This window comes from Plectropomus leopardus, chromosome 16 (assembly GCF_008729295.1).
Source record: "Plectropomus leopardus isolate mb chromosome 16, YSFRI_Pleo_2.0, whole genome shotgun sequence".
Classification (NCBI taxonomy): domain Eukaryota; kingdom Metazoa; phylum Chordata; class Actinopteri; order Perciformes; family Serranidae; genus Plectropomus; species Plectropomus leopardus.
In genome coordinates, this window is record NC_056478.1 from 13,925,905 (window position 1) to 13,950,587 (window position 24,683).

At 39.0% G+C, this 24,683-nt stretch overlaps 1 protein-coding gene across 5 annotated transcripts in view; it reads right to left on the reverse strand.

Moving 5' to 3' along the window:
- Positions 1-24,683, reverse strand: part of utrn (utrophin) — a 239,026-nt gene that overhangs the window by 197,699 nt on the left and 16,644 nt on the right. For all 5 annotated transcript variants that reach the window (XM_042503021.1, XM_042503022.1, XM_042503024.1 and 2 more), the window contains 13 exons: positions 19,157-19,218; positions 17,687-17,779; positions 15,691-15,768; positions 12,994-13,086; positions 11,564-11,736; positions 10,455-10,570; positions 8,683-8,849; positions 4,567-4,797; positions 3,054-3,235; positions 1,570-1,720; positions 1,149-1,268; positions 781-882; positions 138-245 (listed from right to left, as the gene is read on the reverse strand). In XM_042503021.1, the coding sequence (XP_042358955.1) occupies positions 138-245; positions 781-882; positions 1,149-1,268; positions 1,570-1,720; positions 3,054-3,235; positions 4,567-4,797; positions 8,683-8,849; positions 10,455-10,570; positions 11,564-11,736; positions 12,994-13,086; positions 15,691-15,768; positions 17,687-17,779; positions 19,157-19,218 (1,676 nt within the window). The remainder of the gene's footprint in view (positions 1-137; positions 246-780; positions 883-1,148; positions 1,269-1,569; positions 1,721-3,053; positions 3,236-4,566; positions 4,798-8,682; positions 8,850-10,454; positions 10,571-11,563; positions 11,737-12,993; positions 13,087-15,690; positions 15,769-17,686; positions 17,780-19,156; positions 19,219-24,683) is intronic.

The window sequence follows — 24,683 nt, forward strand, 5'->3', positions numbered from 1 at the left end:
GATAAAATCACAAAAAAATCTAAGACTGCACTAAATATGCAAACCGTATTGTTCAAGTTCACAAAGTAAAGGTAGTTCGTTATTAAAATATCTGCTGCAGCAGCACGGCAACTACAAAGACTTGGCAGCCTACTTACTGCTAATCGGCGCACATTAGTATTCATTTCACTTGGGTCCTTAAAGTTGGTGGTCTGTACTTCACTCAAGGCCTCCTCTTTTTCTGCCAGCCAAGCTCCAAACAAACTCTACAGAAGAGGAAGGGAAAAAGCGTTAACTTAAAATACTTATTACAAACAGAGACCTGGTGTCCTAGAGCCTATAGTTTACGAGTGTAAAACATTTTGAAATCTGAATTTCAGCAGGCAGGTCAACACTTTAATTCAAAACCAGTCACATTTCCAACTCAAACAACAGTGTGTTTAGTGTAAGATGAGAATTGCAGAATGAAAAAGGTGAGGTTGGGATGTAAAAGTTTCGTCAAACCAAAAATGGTGGCTTTGAAATACTGACAGATTCAATGTGCACTAAAAGGACTAAGTTATGAAGGGTTAACTCATGAAGTAAAGAACACTCTGTCCTTCATTATAGTGTCATTCTCTTGCAAACACTGAACAGTTTTAAAGATTTAAATTACACCGTGGGCTTTTCTGTGCATCTCAATATAGCTTAATGAGGGTAGGAGTGTTCAAGCCGTCCATCTTAACTGATTACTTAACTTGACGAGGGTAAGGAGGACAATGCACATGTAAGTGTAAGAGAGAGAGCATTCACATGTCCTACCTGGTCTGATAGAAGCTGCTGCCACACCATGAAGACTTCCTGCAGCTTGTGCCACCTCTCCTCTGTCCAGCGACACACAGCCGCCCAGCGCTCACCCAAAGACTTGAATGTAGAATAAAGACAAACGTTAATACAAACATGGTTGTTCACAGAAACATCGTATTTGAATACAGCAAATTTAAACCTCTATGTCCAAATATCCCTGAAATCTGAAGCAGCTTCTTTACTTCCAGACTTTACGTATAAAAACATAAATATACATTTAGAAAAATGTACCATGTTATTATTCCTGAACTGGCATTAAAGAGCAGATATAAGACTCTCGTTGAACTGACACATTTATTCAGATTATCCGGCAGACAACTCACTTGTAGTTGTTCCTCCAATGCAGCAGTGGCGCTCTCACCGCTGTTCTCGTCAACCACGACCACCATGTGCGTTAGAGAGTTGACCTTCACCTGCTCCGCCTCCAGGTCATTCTGAAGCTCCTAAACACAAACAGTGAATTCAGCACAGTAACACATTATCCATTAACAGAGCAGGCAGAGATGCTGCACAACTTTATGGTGACACCATGGAGTGAATGAGTCATGAAAGTTCAGGATTAAACATGTGACAAAGCTGTCACAAGACTTGTCTGTTTTAAGAGCAGTGTATTGCGGCCATGACAGTTATTTTTACTGCATATTCTAATACCTGTCGTGGTTAAACTAATTTAACTGTCCTTTGTTGACTAGCTTAATGCAAGATAAGCACTTTAACAAAAAATGCTTGAATGGAAATCTTTACTTTGTGCTGCTCTATCTGTAATTTGTAGAGCTCCAGGTCTTTAGCTGCCGGTTCTGTCTCTATCTTTCTGATTCGCTCCTCTGTCAGCGTCAGCCAATCAGAAAGCTGCTGCAACTGCTGCTGCTGGAGATCCATCAGGACTTCATGGAGCCTGCAGAGAGAGAAAGTCAGGACAGAGAGTCAGTCAGGTGGGTGTGTGGAGGAAGAAATGACATGAAATTTATCAGCATAATCAGCATTAACGTATAACTTCCTTTTCAACTGTTTATTTAACTGACTCACCATGACACAGACACCAGAATTAAAGACAATGCTGCACACAGACTCCCCAGACAGTGAGCCATGCCACACACAAGCACATATACTTTGAGTCAGGGTCAACAAATGCTATTGTGGGGGTACACAGTGGCTCAGTGAGTAGAGCAGGCGCCCCACATACAGAGGCTGTGTCTTCACTGCAGCGGCCGCAGGCTTGATTCCGGCTTCGGCCCTTTGCTGCACATTAACCCCTCTCTCTCCCCGTCACAGTTCACCTTTACTATCAATCAAAGGCATAAAAGCCCCCAAAAAATCTTTAAAAAAAAGCTCTTGTGGACATCATGAATACGATTTATGATGAATTGGTGTGTGTGTGTGTCAGTGTGTGTGTGTGTATGTGTGCATGCTTGCATGCGCGTGCATGTTTTTGAGGCATCATAAACCTTGATAACACAGATTGAGTGCTAGACTTGTTAGGCCTTGGAAGGCTCAAGGCTTATCAGGTGTCACCTTCACACAGTTTGCAGCCATGTGCATTCTTCACAGGAACAACTCATAAAACATCTGAGAGAATTCAGAAAAAATGATCAATTTGTGCCTTAAGATGGGATGGCACTGCACATCACAAGCTAGAATTAACGCCTCGTGACTGTATGCCTCAGTTGCAGTTTTAGTTTACATCCATGTCTGTCCAGACTCGTATGTAGCCATGACAGTTGGCAATGTTTCAAATATAGATGCTGCAAAGAAGCCTTTCACCACCTTATTCAATTAGTTCATCCTTGAGTCCAACTGGACATTTGTGCAAAATCTGAGGAAATATTTCTTCAAGGTGGTTTTGAGATATTGCATTCATGAAAATGAGACAGACTCAAGGTCACACAGACCTTGACCTTAAGCCACCAAAATCAAATGAGTTCCAAGTGGAAGCGAGAAAATTCCCTCACGGTGTTCTTAAGATAACATGATCACGAGAATGGGACAGACAGAAATCCATAAAACATAATGCTTAGCACAGAGGCATAAAATTCCTTACAGACTTTTGAGTCTTAAGCCTTATTTTTCTTTTTTATTTCTGTTTTTAGGTGACAGCACAATGAGATTATCTCACTTGTTTTCAAAACAAATAAACTAAACCTATGTCATATTTGCAAATTAACAGCAGTAAAAAGATTACAGCAGTATCCTTAGAGCACAACAGCAGGTGTTTGTGTATATATATCTACCTGGCCTGTCGGTCCATGCTGGCCACTCGGAGGTTCTCCCAGCGGGAGTTGAGGAGGCTCATCTGCTCCCTGATTTCCTCTTCTTCCTCATCTGTCAGATTGCCCTGGGCAATCAGTTGGTTACCTGCCTGAAGCACATTACCCACACTGCTCTGGTGCGCTGTCAGCTCCATCATAAAGGCCTTTTGGGGGAGAAGAGATAAACAGCTATGGTAAAAAAAAAAATGTACTGCACATCCTTAGAACCAATGTTGGTCTTCCAGAGAGGCTATGTGCTATAAAAAATTAAAAAATAATATTAAATATAAATATCTGTATGCGCGCTATATTGAGTTAAGGGAGACAGTGTATAACCACACGCCCTTAAAATTATCCAGCTTCAGTCTAATATGGAAACCTAACGCTTATATAATCTGAGGCAGCATGCTGGCACTTAGCACCCACATACTGAGATCTAGAAACAGTATGTTTTCTCCCCACCCTGAAGCTTCACTTGGTATAACTCTTAATGATGCCCCCCGGAAGCACTGGGCATCACCTCTGCACCCTTGCATTTGCAAGTGTTGCTATAGCAACAGTCAGACAATCCTGCAAGTACAAACTAAGTAGAAGTATCCATCAAGTAGCCAACTGAGGCCAACTGCAAAACAAAAGAGGAAGACGCTTCAAGAAGGAACACAAGAGCAACTTTAGTTTGGTTGTTTCTTAATTCTGAAGAGAAGAATCTTTTTGCTGGTTCTTGTTCTATGAAGCCCACTGAATTGAGTTATTGTCTATTTTTTGTGAGCACTCTGGATGAGTAAGCATTTTTGACTGCACTTCTGAGCACATTGTTTTTGATTAGACTTTGCCAGAGAAGCTGGAGTAAGTACGTGAACAACGGGGCCGAAAAAAACTGGAGTGATTTTTTCCGACCCCCTGAAAAGCCTGGCTGTTAAAGAGGCTTTGGGTCTTGTTGCTTTCAGTCTCACTACCAGCTTTCTGCTTTGACCTGGATTCCAGACATTAGACTTCACAAATATTCACATTTCTGCCAAGGGAATCCAGCCAAAGCCCCTTTACACACATGCACAGACACAAACCTCGCAGCTACGCCTTCTCAAGCAAGCAAGTGAGCTGTGGGCCAGGGCACCATGGGGTGCAGCACGCCACTGTTCTCAGCAGAATTCCTGGCATTCCCAACATGTACGGAGCATGTACTGTTGGTTGTGGCAAGCCTCTATTTCTGTGACACTATCCTCAGTCTCACAGCAACAGAGACTGACAGTTCTTAGACAATACAATGGTTAGCAAGTCAGACAAATATCATGTGTGTCATATATATGACATCATTTGTCTTAAAAAATTATATAAAATTATGTTTCATTCCATACTGATATACTTTATATGCCCATTTAAGGGAAGGCTATAAGTATCGAGTTTTATAAGATTTAAACAGTTTTGCATCCCACTACATGTACATGCACGTTTATATCTCTGCATGCCTTTAGCCAGTCTGCACATCTCCTCCTACCTCATGCGTGTGAAACTGGTCTTTGACTTCTTCCACGTCGTCAGACACTTCCTCCTGAATTTGCAGGGCATCCTCGGCCGACAGCAGCCAGGTCAGTACCTCCTCTAGCGTGGTCTGGTAGCTGTCCAGGTCCACTTCCAGCAGGCTGTCGTCCATCTCCCCTTCTGTTTCTGTCAAGGTGCTGGGGGTCTCAGGCCGGGGGCTGCTGCCTGCTTCTTCCATTTGCACATTCTGGAAAACATGAGGCAAGGGATGAAGGCTCTGGTTGACCATATTATAGACAATGTGTTTACATCATGACTGTATTAATTAGGTGAAGAGAAAAAAACACAATACAGAAGAGTATGGTGATATTTTGCATGGCAATCATCTATGTTGTACCAAGTACCATTTTTTAATCATATAGTGTATTAGTATTGCAAATACAAATTAACCTCTTCGTAGAATGCATAAATAATAAAAAACAATTTCTTTTTCGGTCCACTACATACATTTTACTGCAATAAAATGACGGAAGCGAGATGAACAGACTTAAAACCTTATCTTATTATAACAGAGGTCAACACCATTCTACCAGAATCATTATGAGCAATACTTCAAGCTGTTTGTTTTTCAGTTGCTGTTTTTTTAAATTATTTATATCATTTATTATTATTTAGTTTCCTAAATTTTATTTCATTTTTGCTTTCCTGATATGTCACATATACACAAAAAAGCTCTCAGGGCAATAAAGTATATGAAACACAGCCACGCCCCAAAACTCTATTTGTCCTTCAGTCTTATTTTTATCAACACAATCAGTTGGTGAGTTTTTAAATAAAGCCAGACATCTGGGAAGGGCACCACACTGCTCTAGAGCTTGCTGAGCGAAGTGCCCTGCCTAGTTAAGAAAAAAACAAAAACAACTGCAGGCCTATTATAGGATGCTGGGAGGTGCCCCTGACATGCTGAGCAGGTCATTCCTCATTGTAGGAATTGCAGTAAGAAACACAGGGCATCCTGGGTAAAGTTGGGTGTGCAGTCAGAGAGATGGATGGTGATACTTCAGAGGAGAAAAAGGTTAAATAGGTTGTCCATAAGATTAAGAGTGGAAAGATGTTTACACATAACCCACGTTATAAAATTTTAGATGTAAGTGCAAAGATAACTTTGTTATGTAACAACAGTAATCTTCTCAGTGCAGTGTTTTTTAACAACAGCCCTGATACGTTTCTTAATGTAATACCATAAAAGAGACAGTTCATTCATATTTTCATCAAAATCTCACTCTTGAATTCCATATAATAAGGGCTGTTACACACTGTATAAACATCTATGGACAACAGAAAAAAACAAACTATTCCCATTTTTTCTGAAGAAAAGAAGGAAAAAGTTCAACAGAGCTCAACGAATCTGTCTGGAGCTGAAATGAACAGTAGATAAAATCTCTGCAGCGGCAGCCGTGCCAAGTCAAAGATGACAGAAATGCTAATGGGTGTGTAGAGACTGGTACAGTAACAAGTCAAATGGACCTTTGTTTTCCAGGCTGAAATTACACAGCAGTAATGTCTTTGTAGCAAACTCAGGAAAAGGTCACCTGCTGAAAATATTCAATGACCTTTTGGATATTTTGGAGTTGCAAAAATACTGTAAGCCCTTATGTTAGACCAGTGTAGGCTGGCAAAGACAAAGCAACAACGAGAGAAAGGGAGAGAGAGAGAGAGAGAAAACTGCAGCCTTGGTCTATTTATTGACTTGAATGGCTATAAAATAGCTGTGGTCGGGCTCAATAGAACATTTTATCATCACCAGATGATTTGCTCAACTCAATCCCAGCATTCATCACTTTTGCAGTTGTGATCCTGGAGCATGTAATTTATTATTGTGCATACATCAGTGCACTTATCATCAGTAATATCCCAGTTGTGACGGTAATGTAATAACATTCAATTTGATCTCAAGCTGATGCTGTTGTCACTAAAAACAATCATTGTTTTAAATCAGCATTAAGAAGTCCACAACAATATAATGAACCTAAAACTAAGGGGTGGCAAAATACAGTTATCAAAAACAAAGAGCCTTTCTTTTTCTTCCACTCAGTCTCACTACCAGCAGCATTACGCATCACTTCCTATGGAGAGAGAGAGAGAGCTGTGCCAGGAAAGTAAACCCTTGTTGGACCAATCAGGGCACTATTTAAAAAGACTTTTCCAGCTCTCGTTCCAGGATGTGTGAAGTATGTGCCCATGGGCAATAAAAACTTAAGAGGTGGTTTCTGGATTTTCTGACTTCTGACTAAAAACCTTTAAAAACTAGCCCCAAGGATGTATGTGATTGAAAGAATTACATTTTGGGGGGGTATGCAGCTTTGGCTGTTCTAGTTGCTGTGGAATTAAGAATATGACCAGGATCACAATCACAAGTTCATAAAACAGCAGGAAAGTCCAAGTGAATTAAGATGTAAAATTAAGACAGCCTAAAATGCTCCCAGATGTTAAACAGTGAACAGTATCAGTATGAGCATGTCAGTCACCCGCCCACCAGCACACAGGCATCTTTAATGCTCAAATAACCTTCCTTGTCAACTCTCTGCACTCACTCCCATTCTCACCAATATATTCCCTCATTTCCTTCCACCCCTTTACAGCTTTGTGTTTCCAGCAGCATGCAGTTCGGTCTGTTGGCTAATGTCAGAGGGGTGAGTCATGGCTCTGCTCCCTATTTGCCTGCGCCTGCTGTGCTTTTCATAAGCAGGGGCTGGAGAGAACGAAAAGAGATGGCTTTTTCAGGGTGGGAGTGACTCATTCTAACTGGCAACACATAATAAGACAGCTCACAGTATTCCTTGTACTTGCACATAACAGCGTCCGTGGCCTTCAAACTGAATGTTATCAGAAACAAAGCACAGCAGCAAAGGTTGAATGATCATTTCTCTGTTCACAGAAAGAGATAATGGTTTGTTTACACCAGCAGAGACTGGGAGCATAGGTGTAGATTTTGAAGGGTGGGGGGTGGTTCTGGCAGAGGACACCCGAGTGGCCCCTAATGTGGATAGATGAAGTACCAGAAAGCCATACTTGAGTAAAAGTACAGAAATCTTACCAGAAAATTACTTTGGTAGAAGTTTAAGTCACCTATTAGAAAATAACTTGAGAAAAAGTCTTTAAGTATTCGATATTTACTGTACTTAAGTATTAAAGTAATTTCATATTATTAAATGTAGTTAAGTATAGGAAGTAAAAGTACAAGTACATGTTGTTAATAAAAAAAGAGAGAATTATTAAGTTTATTTCTCTGTAACATACACCTCCTTAAAAATGGAGCATATATTACACAAAAAAATTAGATCATTTTCACACTTAAGAACAAAATCCAGTTTTTCTTTCCTTCGTATTCCTTCATTTGTGTCTGTCCCTTCCTTATTCCTTTCCTATTTTGTTCTAAGTGACTAAAATGCTGAGGATAAATTTAGTGGAGTAAAAATAAATATTTTATTTAGGAAATGTAGTGGTGTAAAAGTGAAAGTTGAAACATCATAATCATAAACACTTTGGTGTACAACATCCACTATGTTTTGTGCTTTGGTTTTTTTTGGGGGAAACGAGGGGGGGGTGTTAGGCATAGTACAATTTACATGTGTACATATCGTACACATTATAATACATATTGGCATGTGCAGAACATGATTCCAAAAGTTTTGAATGGAATTTAATTTTTTGTTTTTTTAATTTTTAATTTTTTGTTTTTTTCATTGTGCCAAAAACATACTGAACTATGACCTCAGTTTGGGTATCGAAGAAGCAGGTTTGAACTGTATCTGATCCCAATTTATTATAACCAGTTATTTATTAAGAAACACGGTTTTGATTCCAGACATAAATTCCTGAGGTTTGGACTTACTGCTGTGCTTCTGCCTAAATAACTGGCTACCAGCTGTGAATTTTTAAAACTTTGCACAAAAAAGAACACCTTGAGAAACAGATGTAGCCATGGACACAAGAGAGCACCTTTTGTGTGAGCAGTTTGAAAGGCTATGTGAACAGTACAATAACTCCCACCTTGGTCTACACCCACAGGTCCTTCCTACTTTGCCCCAAAATCAGAATTCAGAAAAGCCTGTGCTGTTGTGTGTTTTACCTGAGCACTGAGGCCTGGACCTGATTCCTCAGACTCTACTTTGTATTTGCGCGGCAGGGTCTCCACTTCTCTGATAGCCTCCATGCTCACGTCTTTGGGCAGAACGGCGAACAGTGATGTTATGTACATGATGATGGACTTCTTATCTGGTAACTGCACCGCCACGTCTGAGTAAGAGAGGGTGGCAAGATGGCAGGAGGGAGGTGGATTATTGGCAGAAAGATCAGAGATAGAAATTAAGAGTGAGAAGCAGGAGGGGGAAAGTGGGGAAGAGAGAGGTGAAAATTGCATGAGGGGAAAAGCAGCATGGTAGATGGAGTGAGATTGCAGTCAAGGGTGACAGGAGGAGATTAAATGGGAAGGGAGGAGTGGGGGGAGAAAAAAAGGCAGGTTGAGGCAAGTTGTGCTGATTAAATTGGGCTTTGACACAGGTCAGGTGTGACTTCCTCTTGGTCATGAGTCCTTACAAAAAGCGTCTCAATATAGACGTCTCAAAAACATGTACACTGAGGTTCTACAGGTGCTCCAGGAGAGAGAAAAAAACTTTCTGAGCAAATATGGCTTCTTACAAATCTTCAGCCAAAAACAACACCAAGGTATTTGCTCCATCATGTGTGTATCCAACTGCTGGCAGGACATGAAGGTAAGTTTCATGAACACAGACGACATTTTAATATGTGGGAATTTTGAATAGTAAAATGAACATAATTTCATATCCAACTATTCTTTTGGACTACTATAAAAGGTAGCTGATAGATGCCTTTTCTTTTACAACCAATTGTTACATGTTCATTTAAAAACTTTCTACACTTATTCCTGCCCAAATAAATTCATCGGGCCTCTGTGTACAATGTGGGGAAGTATTTAAAGGAATACTTAAACTCCCAAATAATTTGTGTCTAAAAAACTCACTCCATATTACTTTGAATTTGTGAAGAAAACTTTCTCGCATGCCTCCTGTGGACAAAGAATCAAAAAATTCTTCATGAACTGAAGTCATAGGCGAGAAAGACAACAAATCTATATCAAAACATTCATTTACAAACTCTTACACTACTTGTTCAATACAATCCAAGTCTTATTTATCCAGTCATATGCTTGGTACTTCCCAAACAAATAGCCCTCTCCCACAGGGAACTGAACTGTAAGTGAAACTTGGCTATACTCTCTTGAAAGCCAGACTCCATCGGCAAAAACAGTAATATTACCTCACTGAACACAGGAGTTGCTGTCTACCATTGCCGCCATCAGTTAGTGTGTTTCTCTTTTTGTGTGACTTTGGTGTTTTAAAGGGTTAGTTCTGATTCACTAAAGTAACACAATAACAGAAACACACTAACTGATGGAGGCAGTGGGGGACCAGCAGCTTCCATGTTAAGCAAGGTGAAATTACTATTTTTGTCAATCAAGTATGGCTTTGAAGGGAGCAAAGGTTAATTTCAATCTCTGTTCAGTTCCCAGTGGGAAAGGGCTGTATGTTTGGGAAGTACTGAGAATATGACTGGATAAATGAGACTTTGATTTTTCTGCATGAGTTGTGTGAGAGTTTGTAAACAGATGTTTTGATATAGTTTTGCTGTTGTTAAATGCGGTCACTTATGACCTCAATTCATAAGAAATTTTCTGCACTTTGGACTCTCTGCTCCCCAGAGGCATGCAAGAAAAACAAAGTTTTCTTCACAAATTCAAGATTACACAGGGTGAGTAACTGATAAACAAAAGGTCATGTGGGGGTGGAGTATTCCTTTAAAACAGCTCCTGAATGGCCGTACCTTCAGGATCTAGTAGCCTCTCAATAGCCAGCTGGTCTTTGGCTACAGTGAAGGCATGATCCAGTCGCTCAACAGGGCTCATTCTGACCACCTGATCCCAGCTGAATGCATTCGGCCTGAAGACACAAAGAACAGTGGCGATGAGAGCGGTACCATGGAGACTACAACATTCCATATTTCCCGTATTAAGGTTAGTCTCAGATAATTTATAAAACACATATTATATCCATGTTAATATACACATTTATCAAGGCACCAGTACTGTTGGAGTAAAGGTAAATTTGAATCACTGATTAGAGTCAAATTGTTATCTAAATTAAGCTAAATTTATCGCATTAATTGTTTTTTAATAAAACAGCTTCTGTTTAATATGTATTAATGAAAAATTGTGTTTTCTATGATTCTATGACAAAATTTGGAAACATATATGTGTCCTTTTTACAGAGAAGACTCTTCTCTTAATGGTGCGGGGGGGGGACTTGTGTTGAGGCCAGTTGAATGTGGAATGTGTGTGTTCAGTGATCCACCTAAACCCCTGCCCAGGTCTAAAACAACACTGGCCTTTCTCACAGCTCACAGGCCTGTGTGTGAGAGTGTATGTGCGCGTGCATGTCACTAGTAAGGACAAGGGGTTACAGAAAGCAGGGAAAACACCCCTGATGCTTTACTCGCTCTCTTTCTTTCACACAAAACAGCGTACACACACGCACAGCATGTGCAAACAGTGGCATGGCAGGCGTAAACAGAGCAAGTCAAGCAGTGTACACACACCCGGCAGGCGCTGACCTGTCAACCTGACCTCCCGCCACTTACACAGCCTGGGTATCCTTGTAATCTCTCTCTCTCTCTCTGTCTCTCTGTCTCTCTCTCACACTCTCTCTCACACACACACACACACACACACACACACACACACAGAAAGCTTCCTATATATCAGCCAATCATAAATTCCAGGCCTTGAAGACATTTGAGGGTTTTGAGTCATAAGGGCATATATCAAATATGCAATGTTAACCAAAAGCTGAAAATTCATCCCACAGCAACAAAAATCAGTGTGTCACCATGATCACATACTGTGCTTTAGCAAGACCAAAAAAATTTCTCATCACCTGAAGTGGTGTAGGATGCTGTTGAGAGCCAAGCCGTCAGCCCAGCTGGTGGTGAAGTTCAGCACATTGACTTCTGGGCATGAGCGGGTGCACTGGCGTACCCAACTCAGTAAGATCTTCTCACTGTTGGTCTGCTGCAGGTTGGACATGATATCCTTCATGATATCTTTAACCTACCGGAAAATGGAAAAACACACATTAATACAGGTAGGGGAAAAAACAAGAGTAAAACATGCAATTTCGCACATTTTGATTCTATTTCTGAAACAGGATTCTCATATTCAATCATAAACTTAAATTAGTTCTTTTGTTCTGGTTGTGTATGATTTTCATTGATATGGCAAGTGATAATTATTCTAATGTTACTCTAATGGCAGGCAAAAGCACCAAGAAAGGGTCATATTTTTTCCATCAATACCAGAAAGTATCTGACTGTATGTTTTTATGCACTCAACACTGGAAAAAAATAACAATAGAAAAGAATTCGATGGAAAGAAAATATAAATCCAACATTTATATAGTGTTACAATTACAGGTTCAGGAGATGCCTCTTACATCAAAGAAAAATAGGAGTTGGAAGCCATGTGATAATAGAGGGTGAAGAATGGGAGGAAAGTTGCTTAAGTAGCCATAAGATCACAGTCTATGTGGAGCGAGTTTGACTGGGAAGTCAAGGTTAGTTATTTTGGGACCCTGCAAGTGGTGCTCGGGTTTGTTGGAAGATCCTCACGATTGCGCTCAAGAGGCTATGGTATGGGTATCATACACATATTTTTTGGGATTGTCAAAAACTGCAGAAATTTGTGAATATTAAAAGTGAGATGACCTTTATTTAAGATATTGACTGCCTTTGAATCCACAATATCATATGTTAGGATGTATACCAAACAGTATATGGTCACAAAAATTTGTTTTGTTTCCCAAAGACTAAGATGACATTCTAAAGTGTCTTTTTCATTTGCAACTCAAAGATTTTCAGTTTACTGTCATAGAGGAGTAGGGAAACTACATTTTTTTTACATTTAAGAAGCTGGAATCCAAGAAGTTTGACTTGTTTTTTTACTTAAAAATTACTCAAACCAATGAATTGATTATCAAATTATTTGATTAATAGCTGACAACAAACTGATTAAGCATTGCAGTTCAAATGTCTAGCATGCACACCACACACCACAGAAGTTACATGGTAACAGCTACATTTCAACAAGTCAAACTTACACAAAGCAGTGGATAATAAGCATGTTTACATGCATGCATGCATATGTGAGCATCAATACTGATTTTCCATCATCTGTTTTTTAATCCCTCTGGATCATCAGTGAATTGTGAGTTCACAGTCAGAGCAAACATTAATGAGCCTTTGTGTGTGTATGTGCAGGATGTGAGTGGAAAGAAAGGAGCAGTATGTGTGTTATCACATGTGTGCTCACCTGCCAGTGTAGGATAATACTCCAGATGAGGCCCAAAGTCAGCTTGTGATTCCCATCCACAATATCCGTGCCACCTATGTTTACCAGATCAACCTGACAGAAATAACAGATGAGAGAGAGACTCATTATATATCAATAAATATCTAAAGGAGATTCATGAAATTCATGCATGCTATTTCTATGGTCTGAGACAGTACAAGACTATTAGTAAACATAAAAAACTCAAAATTAAAACTAAAATTCAAAAACTATTGAGTTAAAACCTAAATTTGTGGTATCATCAATTATAAAGTCTGACGCAATTCATGACAATGAATTGGGAAAGATGCTTCAGATGACAATGAGAGAAGCCATGAAAATGTTCTGAGTATATTGATACATTTTCTGTTTCAGAATTGAGAACACTACAATGAGAAGGTCATTTGGGCCTAAAAAAGAAAACAGACATTCTGTCGGTCCACAAAATCACGCTCCAATTCACCGTCTGTGGAGCAGCTCAAGACTTCATACTCTATGACATCACAAGTTTGAGGCTTACTTTGAGAGAGAGTAGCTCATGTTTACAAGTATTGATTGAGCTTCCCTCAGCCATGGAAATAACATAATCAAATATCAAATATCTTAATTTAGGTGGTGTTCCCCTTTAATAATGCAAGCAATGGTACAAAGTTGAAAGTAGAAATGAATCCTGTTTTGAGCAGATTAGCTGGAAAGCCAACCCAGTCACACACGATTTAAAATCTTCTCAGTGAAAATCTTTTGTTTGCTGTAATCATAATGTCCTTTCAAATTTAAGCTGGTTACAGTTCTTACAAACAAAATCTTACAAAGTAGAGTCCTGCATTGGGTTGTGCACCCAGCGGGTGACCCGCAAAAAATATGTGACTCACAGGTGGTATTTTGTCCTAATTGAATATAATGAAAATCAGCAAAAAATGTTTATTTGAATTGTATTTCATGAATTAGTTTTGTTTTGAAATATATCATCTTAGTTTTACATCTATGAAATGTCCCAAAATGATCACTTTAAATGTGCTGCCTGACCAAATTATCAGTGCATGGTTAATATAGGATTTGTGATTTCAAGTCGAGCCTCGAATCTTGTATTAATGGGATGGGTCAAGTTGCAGAGCATATTGGCCACATCATACGTGCTTTTGGTGGGACAGGTGTGGTATTGCATGTTGCAGTGCCATTTCAGGAACAGATCTTGAAAATCTGACCCATGCAATACTAGTGTAGTGGAGCACAAAAGATTTCTTGAAATTTTTCTTGTTCACACTAACACAGCTGAAAAGTTCTGAACCCTGCATGACTGCACAGTAGATTAAAGCACCCTAATTACACCCTTCCAATGCTACGTCAAATGTGTGTCTGCAACCTTGTCAGAAGCCTTTCATATGAGGTGAGGCCAAGTGCAAAATGATTACATATAAATATTTTGGAGAGGATCAGGGCACAGAGTGGAACATGAGGTCAAGTGTCTGGTCAAACTAAAAAGTGACCTCTCTGTCTGTAGCAGAGCTGACCTCTTACCCCTTTCTAGTTCCAATTAGCTCCATCCTGTCACATCGTCCCTCCTCTCTCAGTCTGTCTCAAAAAAGCTCATATGTGCAGTTCATCATACTTCTGCATTTTATATTTTATATTTTATATTTGTATCTTCTATTTTATCTGTTTTCTTTTTCTATATTTATGTTGCACCAACCCACCAGAACAAATTACTCGTATTGTGTTAACTATACCTGGCAATAAATCTTTTTCTGATTCTGATTCTGATTCTGATTCTGATTCTGTGTGCACGCTTCTATCCCCAACTTTTGAATTAGGACATATTGCACTGTGAACTCAAGTTTTTCCAAAAGTTATTGAAAAGTGTAAAGCAACAAGTGCAACAAGCAGCACTCCATCACACACATTTAATCTCTGGTCATTAGACAGCGGAGAGGGAATAAATGATACAGCACTCTTTCTCAGATGAAGCTTTAGATGCATGTTCGATGCACACAGTAAAAAGTTTTTCCACAGCTGAACAAGACATCAACTTGAAGCATATTTCTAGATATATGATGTTTCATTATTTTAAATTAGAAACATCAAGTATCTTTATCATATATATATTAAAAAAAAAAAACTTCTAAAGCCTTATTTCATTTTCTCCAGTCAGCAGACTTTAAAAGCTTGTGGGAACTCCAGCCTTCACTGCCAGCTGACAGTCTCTGTCTCTTGCAGGAGAAAGAGCAGCAGGAGTTGCATGCAAACTGCAGACTCTGCTACTTCCCATGAGCATGGCCTTCCCATTATCTCCCACTGCTAAGGTCAAGGCATTAAGAGCAACTATTGTACACAGAGAGGAGGAGGGAGGAGTGAGCAAGGGAGGCAGATGGACAAAGAAGTAAACAGAACTCTATGTAGTCCACATGACAACATTCAAGTCCATATGTACAAATCTGACACTGTCAAATGCACCATAGCCGGTGACTTTGTGGGTTTTTACTTCAACAAAACACAACAACAGCTAAGTGTACTTAGTCTACTGTGGTTCCCTCTTTCTAACTGTACTAGGACATACTATGTGGCTAATATGAAACCCTGCAGACTCTCTGACCTGAATGGTTAAAAACCACTAGATGTATATGTGATTTGGCTTTAAGAATCCATCAAACAACAGCTGACATGAAAACACCAGATACTCACATTATTTTGATGCAGGACTTGAAGTACTTTGTTGACGTTGTTGAGAGCGTGTACTCTGGTGGATCCTCTCTCTTTGGTCTGAGGAACAGGAAGCACAACACAAATCAGGTGACTGCATGGCAGCATGGTAGGTGGTAGGCACTAGCTAATCATTAGGCTGCAGGGATCGTTGTCAGTTTATGAAAACAAAAGCAACGAACAGAGTAGTTCCTTGAAAATTGAGTCTATGTCACATTTACTTGCTCACATTAATAACAGGAAGTATAACGGTGCAATGTACAATGTGAGTCATTGGTATGGCATCACTCAGCAGACTGTTTCTTACCATACATTCATTCATCACACTCATTACATTATCAGCACTGTTCACGGGCCAATTTATGGAAAGAATGCAAGATGAACAGCTGCCAACTGCAAATCCTTTTCAGGTCGTCACATACCTCAACCAATCATTAGCACCCCATTACAGAATTAGTATTCTAGTATCAGAGAGAGAGAGAGAGAGAGAGAGAGAGAGAGAGAGAGAGAGTGTGTGTGTGTGTGTGTGTGTGTGTGTGTGTGTGTGTGTGTGTGTGTGTGCGTGCGTTGCGTGCGTGCGTGTGTGTGTGTGTGCCTGCATGTATGACACAGGCAGTTGGAGCTTAGTATGGCTGCATGTGCTAGAAAAGCAGATATGCTGTTGGAAGGGTGACAGCGAACAGATACTGATAAAAAAGGAACAGCCCGTCCAAAAAATGTGTAAGTAAGGGCATGGTTTGTTACCGAAGACAAACATACAGTGATGGTCACTGAATAAAAATGTATCAATTCTGCTTATCTGTTTCCCTACTCTTTTTAATAGTGTTCAACAGCACACAAAATAGTAATTTAACTCCCTTATCTTTGAGAAGAAAAAAACGGAAGATAACATATGCAGATAATTCTGCTATCTCTATCCATCTAAAATTGATGACATGGGAGATGTTATGAGTTTGCAAAACATCTGTTCTTAATTTAGCTATTTCTATTCAAGCATCCAAAGTACATCTGCTGAGGTCCCCGGTGAGGCTCCAATGTTTACATCAGACTTAAAGTGTGGGTTTACGTGAGGTAAGGCATGTTGCTTGTTCTGCCTTGAGTGGATGCAGCAGTCATTTTTCAGCTATAAAAACATTCCTCTAATTCAGTTCCACGCATAGCCAAAAAACTTTTAGTGGTGTTACAGCCCTTGCTTGAAATCAGTGTCCTTAAAATGTTGTTCTTGTCATCTAACTTGGTCAAATGTTCTACTCACACAGCAAACCTGTTTTCTTTCATGCCACAGCTCAAGTTTCAAATTAAGTCAAACTTAGGCAAGCATGTTTGAACAACGAAACGATAAAGTGGGGCAAAGGAATGAGTCCTCAAACATTGAAATGGGTGAGCCTTTTACACCTCTGGTTCCCTCGTCTTGGAGTCTATAGGTTTTTTGAATAGGTTTTTGGTTAAATACCTGAAATAAGATCAGTGATTAACACAAGCTTAAAAGGTTTTCACATTTGGTTATTTAAAAGGTGGTTGCTAAGAACTGTCTACATGAGACAACAGAGCATCATCACAGCCAAAACAACTTCACGGTCTCGTTATGGTGGCGTCATTGAAATCATGCAATTGTGGTGTAGATCGATAAAGCCTAACGCTATCTTTTCATTTCTGGTGATCACATTTACGCTTCTAAAATCATTTGTGCGGGTTATCTTGCTGAACAATTACTGTTATAAATTTTTGTTTGCCACTGATCTTATTTTTGCAGTAATCCAAAGTCCAACAAAAAAAGAATCCCTTTGGCTTTTTGTCAAAGGCACCAGGGCAAAGAAATGTCATCTCTGCAGTACTCTATTGATAAGGTAAAGCAGTAGTAGTCAAGTTTAACATATCTCATAAATGTTAAGGTCAGATGACTCATTTCTTAATTATTTGCTGGTTATCTTGAGTCAAAAAGGTCTGTAAACCTTGATACAAACAAACACAAACTCACCAGTACAGTGCCAGTGAGACCCTCCAGCAGGTCCAGCAGCTTCCTCCCATCCCTCAGATCAGAGAACATATCCTTGATTGGTGTCTTCCCCGTCTGATTCGAGAAAAAAGCAGAAGGTTTATCAATAAATTCACATCTACACAGAAAATGAGAGTTGCAATGTGGCTGTAGCTCTAGATGTTGTTACAGCAAGAAATCAATAAATCAGTGAATCCAACAAGCATACTCGGATATTTGTATTTCAGAATCAAGATATTATTAACTATGCATGTGGATATTTATAGTAACTGAGAGAAAATGTTCACCTCAAATCTGACTTGACAAGCTATACAATTTCAAAATAGCTGACACAAGTCAGCTATTTTGAACAGGTCAGTTTAGAGAAAATTAGAAAGCATCAAATAAAGAAAAGAAGACAAGAAAGTTAAGCTGGAAATAACAACTGCTTTCACAGCCATAGCAATAAACACGTTTAAACCATCAAAAGCAGAAAAGAGAAGACAGAGTGAAACTAAGGGCTTCAGAGATTATGTTGGCCCCTCTGAGAATAAATATTTAAACAAGACCAGTTGAAACCTAAACTAAGCATATTTAACACAGTTCTGTTCATTCCAATGAAAATAAAGAGACAGAAAAACAGGACCACACATGTAAATCTATTAGCATTTTGAAGGAAACTGTTGCTGGGCCAAGTAACAGATTAACACACATTAAAAGACACATTAAAACAAAATATGTTTAGCTCATTAGCCTGAACTTTTGCAACAAGGGTTTGTACTTTGTTTTATCAAATTAATATGATATACTGTAGGAAATACAGTATAAGTAAGCAGTATGAGTACAACAACATTTACACAATGATAGGTTAACATTTTAACAGTTTAGTCTACTCCTATGATAGTAGCAAAGCTAGCCTGCTGCAGACCCGTCACCCACTTAAGTGTAAGACAAGAAACACAGATCGAAGTCTCCAGGGAAAGCTCATTATCGAAAAATAGAATAAATATTTTAGGACTGAAAAAACCTCAATTCAATTTCAAGCACTTAAGCGAGTCTTTAATGGTCCTGTGAAATTAAATTTAGCAAACATTTGAGCGCTGGACAATTACAATCCTCTGCATTTGATTGAACCGCTAAAAAGTGGGCAGGCACAGAGTTTGGCACAATACAAAGCTTAAGCAGAGTTCACTGCTGAGCACACTGTTGGCTTCACACACAATTTCCTCGCAGTTACATCAGGAGGAGGACAAGGTAAGGTGAATGAATTAGACCTCCATCACATTTTTTTGGAAATGAAAACAAAGGTTTTATATTTTAAAGTTTTTCATTTTGATTTAAAGCAGATGAAGGTCTTTGGTTTCATAACCATTAACTCAACTTCTTTGACTACCTAAATAAATACATTTTTTGATGTGTTTTAAGTAGTGCAGTTGAAGTTCATTTTAGCTGGAGAACAATTTTCCATGTTACCTTGGAGAACTGTGCATTTATCCATTTGGTGAATGTTTTCTTCTGTACTGCATCATGCTCATCTGTGGAACATAAAGAAGAGGGGTTGTTAGAAAGGTGAACAGCTTTATCAAAAATTGGAAAGCAGCAGTATGTAAGTTCATTCTTATGACGACAGAAAAGAACATTGTTAACACTCAAACTCCATTTCCACTTGTTTATTTCAGGAGCCCACCAGCCAAATCACGGCTTAAAAGCAACATAATCAATGTGGCTGGAACATCCGCAAATTACAGCAACAAAATGTAGGCAGGATGAGTACTTGGTGTACAAAATGTCAAAAGGTATAACGTGTCAGTAAAGGTAACACACCATGTTGTCCAGAATAAAAGGCCTATCTGCACCTGTCCACACACCCTTGCCCATTTATAATGTTCCCCTGGTCTCTGAGACCAATTGTACAAATATTTCACATTCTCTTCCCGCTTGACTCCCTCCCTTCTGCTATTTCTTTATTCTCTCTAACATGGCTCTGTAATAAGGCCTCATTGTGTGTCAGGCAGAGGGTCAGCTGCTTTGATGTTCCTGGGCGACGGCTGGCTACTGTAATGGATCAGAGTAGCTCATTCAAAGCCTTGGATGTGATGTAGAAAATCACTTTTCTACTTTGTTCGCCTTTCAAAATATTGTGTGGAGGAAAACAATCTATTTCTATCATCATGAATACATTTATATCCTTACAGTTTATTTTTGCTTGTGATATATCAAAGAAAATTACACAAACTTACATATTAAGATAAATGTTTTTCACTCATAACAGCAGATTGGATTTGAAGGCACAAACTGTGTGAGTAGAAAACCATCATAAGGACGGCCTCTGCATATGTTCATACAGTGCATGTCTGTGATAAATAAGTGGAAAATCTGTTTCCACATGCCCATGTAATTATGAGACCATGAATCAATGAACACAAAACTAATCAAATGCATATTTGAATGGCAGCTTAAATAGTTAGCTACATTAATTTGCTGCCTTTTGATGTGCTGATGTGCTTTCCCCATTTAATGCAGGTACTTCAGAATAAATGAATTTTAACATGAAGGTAGTGCTAGTTATGTGTTACAAACAGTTGCAGCCTTATGTTACATAGGAATGCAATACCTGAGCACAAGCTTCATGCCATAAGGTCAAGACAATGTATTGATCCTACCTGGATCTTCATCTGACCAAAATATTTGGATAGTAGGACAACCACCTTTATTTATACATAATGCACACTAATAAGATTAATGCCTCTAACTTAATATAAGGTTTTTGAACTTCAGTGATGTAGACTGATATATATGATGATGAAATTTGTTTTATAAATTGACATATGAAAGTATAGGTTTGACATTTTGAAATATGGCTTTTGCTACGGTTTTCTCTATGTACTTATTTGAATTGCTTAATGTATTTTTTTTTTTTTTAAATCACCCTGGTGGTTTAAATAGTTCATAAGTTGCCATCATAGAGCTTGTTCACCTGTTTGGGTGCATTGTGTATAAATATAGGTGGGGATAACACTTTTCAAAGATCTTGACGCCAATTAGGATCAAAACATTGTTATATTAAACTTTTGTGGCATGGAGTAAGTGTGTAGGCATCACTTTTTCTTCATTTGCACTTTTTTCTAAAAGCCTTGCACCTACATGCGGGGCATACAGTTACGCTCCTTCAACACAGGAATGTGATCCCAGTGAGTTCCAAGCAGCAAAAAAGCATTACCACGATTCTTTTGGATAAAGGGAGCAGTAGTTTGGAACAGTACTTTGTATGAGCCAATTCCCTGAGTTTCAGTACTTGGGTTAGTACTGGGAAGGTAAAAGTCGAATTATATTCATACTTTGGACTCTGGTGACATGTGATGGGAAGTGTCAACATTCTAAAAGCTTAACAACTGAGTGACAACAATATCAAGGTACAGGTACTGACAGGTCACGGAAATAAAAATCATCTTGCACATAAGGAGACGCAGTCATGTAACCAACAATCACAGGATGCATTTAAACTCCAGACAGATACATCAAATCACTGCAGACACATAAAGACATTTCTTAACAAAGTTCAGCAGCAGTATGAACTTCAACAGCCAAATAAAGAAGAACAGCATCAACAACAGCATTGTACAGAACTGTACGCCTGAGGGAATATCTGTCATTGTGCCAGTGAACCTGCATGTTAGATATATCAGTATTTTAGTCTTCCATGTTCTGCAGGTTATGTTTTTTTTCTTTCTTTCTCATGTGCTTTTTCTGTACACCTAAGTAACTAGTTCATTATGTTGTCAGTCTGTTACGAAACTGTATACCTGGAGGATTGGGTCAAAACTAAATGCATTCACATCTGCTTCTAAGGATTGTGACTGAGGTGTACGACTGTAATCTAGAGGTAGAGAGGAGGTAAAAGTGTATGTGTGCATGAGCATTAAATTGGCACTGTCATTTAACTAGCCGCTGTGTAAAACACCATGAACTGAACAAAAGGTCAAAGGTTATGATCACCAACCCCAGCAGTTGTCGGCTTCTTTGTTTGGGGTGTGTGGAGTGTATGTTGTGTGTGTGTGCACAGCCGCTGGCTGGGTGAGAGGGGGCATAAAAACAAGAATGTACTGCAAAAGGAGGCCAGAGGTGGGGTTGAGGGAGCATCATGAGGTGAGAGGAAGAGGTAAATGATGGTGGGAGAAAGAGGGGTTGTTTTTTTTGGAACTAATAACAAATAAGAAAAGACATTGTTTTAACATATTCCATTTGTATCTTGAATTTCCATTCTCCAAAGCTAGCTAGTAAGCAATGGATCCTCTGCTCTCATTATATCGGCCACAAAAAAAAAATACGAGTTTGTTCCACTATCCTGATCTGTCTGACGTTAATGCGAGAAGCGTTGGGTAATTTTTTTTTTTTTTTTTTTTTTTTTTTTTAAACAGACGTTAACAGTTATTTTGAGATTTTACAATGCAATATTGGGAAATTAAGACAGACATTTTAATACCAGTGAAGGCATTATTTTTAGATTAATGTATGCCATGCCTAACAAAACTTGTATTTGGGATCCGCAGGAACCTTGGAAGATGACTAGGGCTGACACAAGTATGCAAGGTAATTTATTCGGAAAGAGACAACTGGAAAGGTGAGATTTTTAGGTGTGGACAAAAGCAGGAGAGGCTAGTTTCCTAGACTGGTATACACTTGCACTGTTTCCTCTTCTCTGTGCCATTGTCTTTTACAGTCCTTTGAACCGTAACACTGTAAAAGGCCCTCCTGAGAGTATTTTTGACCTGTTTTTTCACATAAATCTCAGGCAGCAACAATAAAACCTAAAGGATTCTGTCTAAAGAGGTGGAGGAGACAAAGAGGTGCTGGCTTAAGGAGGCGATGAATGAAGAAGATGATGGAGAAAAGGATACAGGGGACAAAGAAGGGGGCTTTGAAAAATGAAACGACAGCAAGATTTACAAAGGCTAGGTGACATAACAGGGGGCCCTATAAGTGAAGGCAATCGCTCAGAGTGGATAACTTACAGATGGAATGGTTAAACATGTCCTGACAGACAAAAAGAAAGGAAGAAGGAAAGAAAGACAGACCACAAGACAAAATAACTAAAAAAAAGAGGGAGAGAGGGCCAAAAAGATAAAGAGTGACAGACAAAGGAAAGAAAAATATGCTGGCAAGAACAGTTAAAAACGGCTCATGGGGAACAGGACAGGTATAGTACAGGCATGCTTTCAACACAATATCAATTTTCCTTTTATAAAAAACCCAATATGGAGGCCTCCTGTCCTTACAGCCTTATTGGCACCCTGTGGAGGGCCTCTAAGGCCCCTGAGGAGAGGGTCCCTGTGGACTCAGGTCTCCTGCTCTCCACCTTACCACCTTGGCAGGACAATACACTCGATTCATACACTCTGCTCCACCTCAATCTGTCTGCTCCTACTCACTACAGCAAAGGAATGTCTTACTGCTGGACAGATCAAAGCAGCGATCGGGATGCGTATGCAAGTTTGTCCAACAGTGTGTGTGTGTGTGTGTGTGTGTGTGTGTGTGTGTGTGTGTGTGTGTGTGTGTGTGTGTGTGTGTGTGTGTGTGTGTGTGTGTGTGTGTGTGTGTGTGTGTGAGCAAGAGAGAAAACATGTCCCTTACCAAGGGGAGTCTGTAAATACACCAGTAATACAAAGTTATGTCCTCTTTGCTTATGGCTATTTACATCTGCCACTTAAATGCTGGCATTTATATGATATAAAAAAAACATACTCACTTACAGTTAGTTGTGAGTTTGGTAAGTTTACTTACTTTTTTATATATAAATTTAACAATATGTTAATGGAGAAAGACAAACAAATTGCTTTTGCGACTAGTTAAAGAAAAACAACCAACACTTTAACTCTGTGGAAAAGAAATCACAAAGTTTAAAAGAGAGAAGAAGATTAATTATTTGACCCTACCCCCCTCCCCTCCCCTTTCAAACAATATAATTACTTAAGTATCCTGAAGCTATTTGCCACTATATGCTTGAACATAAAAGCAAACACAAAGAAAATGCTGAATATCACAAAATGGCAGGTAAACCCACAATGCGTTTCGGTTTTAGTTTTATGCCATTTGTCAAAAAAAAAATCCTAGGTATTTAACTGATAAATTAAATCTACTGCTGCTGCTAATGGAAGCCTGTCAACATATCTCAACATATCTCTATTTTGACCTGGTGTATATTCACACAAAGGTATCAACAGAAGCACTAGACATTTCAAATAGTAGATTTCCTTTGAGATAAATTATCTGCCTTCCAGTTATGTTAATTGTTGGTGATAAAATAGTCATTGCTGAATTTGAGGTCCTGCTCATATTCAAAAGTTAATTTTTGTCTGATCCTATTCAAAACAACTGGTAAAGTCTAGTAAAGCTTTTACTGGAAACCAGTCTTTATGGGTCACTTGGTCATATGATAAGGATATCCTATCAGCCCAGTGAGTGGAAATGAACAAACTGCACCAACACAGTGAAGCAAGAAAGTCACGTGCACATTTGTTTGGAGAACAAATGTCAACCCCTGTCAAATAACCAGCACTCACATTTAACATAACTGAGCAGCACACTCACACATTAATTTAAGCAGAGTCATGCACAGTGAAAGAGCTAAGAAACAAGCATTTCTCTTCCTCAACAGCCAAACAGGAAGTAGTGATTACATCAGGAAGTGTAATCCCACTGGTGTCCTCTCACAACTCATTGAGCACACACATGCTTTCAATATATTGTTATGTACGCACATGCATGCTCACACCACAGCAGACTGCAGTGTTGTGTTTCAAATTATGTGCAGGGTTCCCTTCCTAGAAAAAAAAAAGACATATTATCTTACTAATGTTCACAGCCTGTTTGCAGAGCTCTCTTTGAACTGTTTTAGTTAAAATATAATAAATGCATAAACAGCCAAGATAATGAATATTGTAAAACAAAAAAAAGCATTTGGATACATGCTTATTTTTCTGACATATTACTGTGATCTATC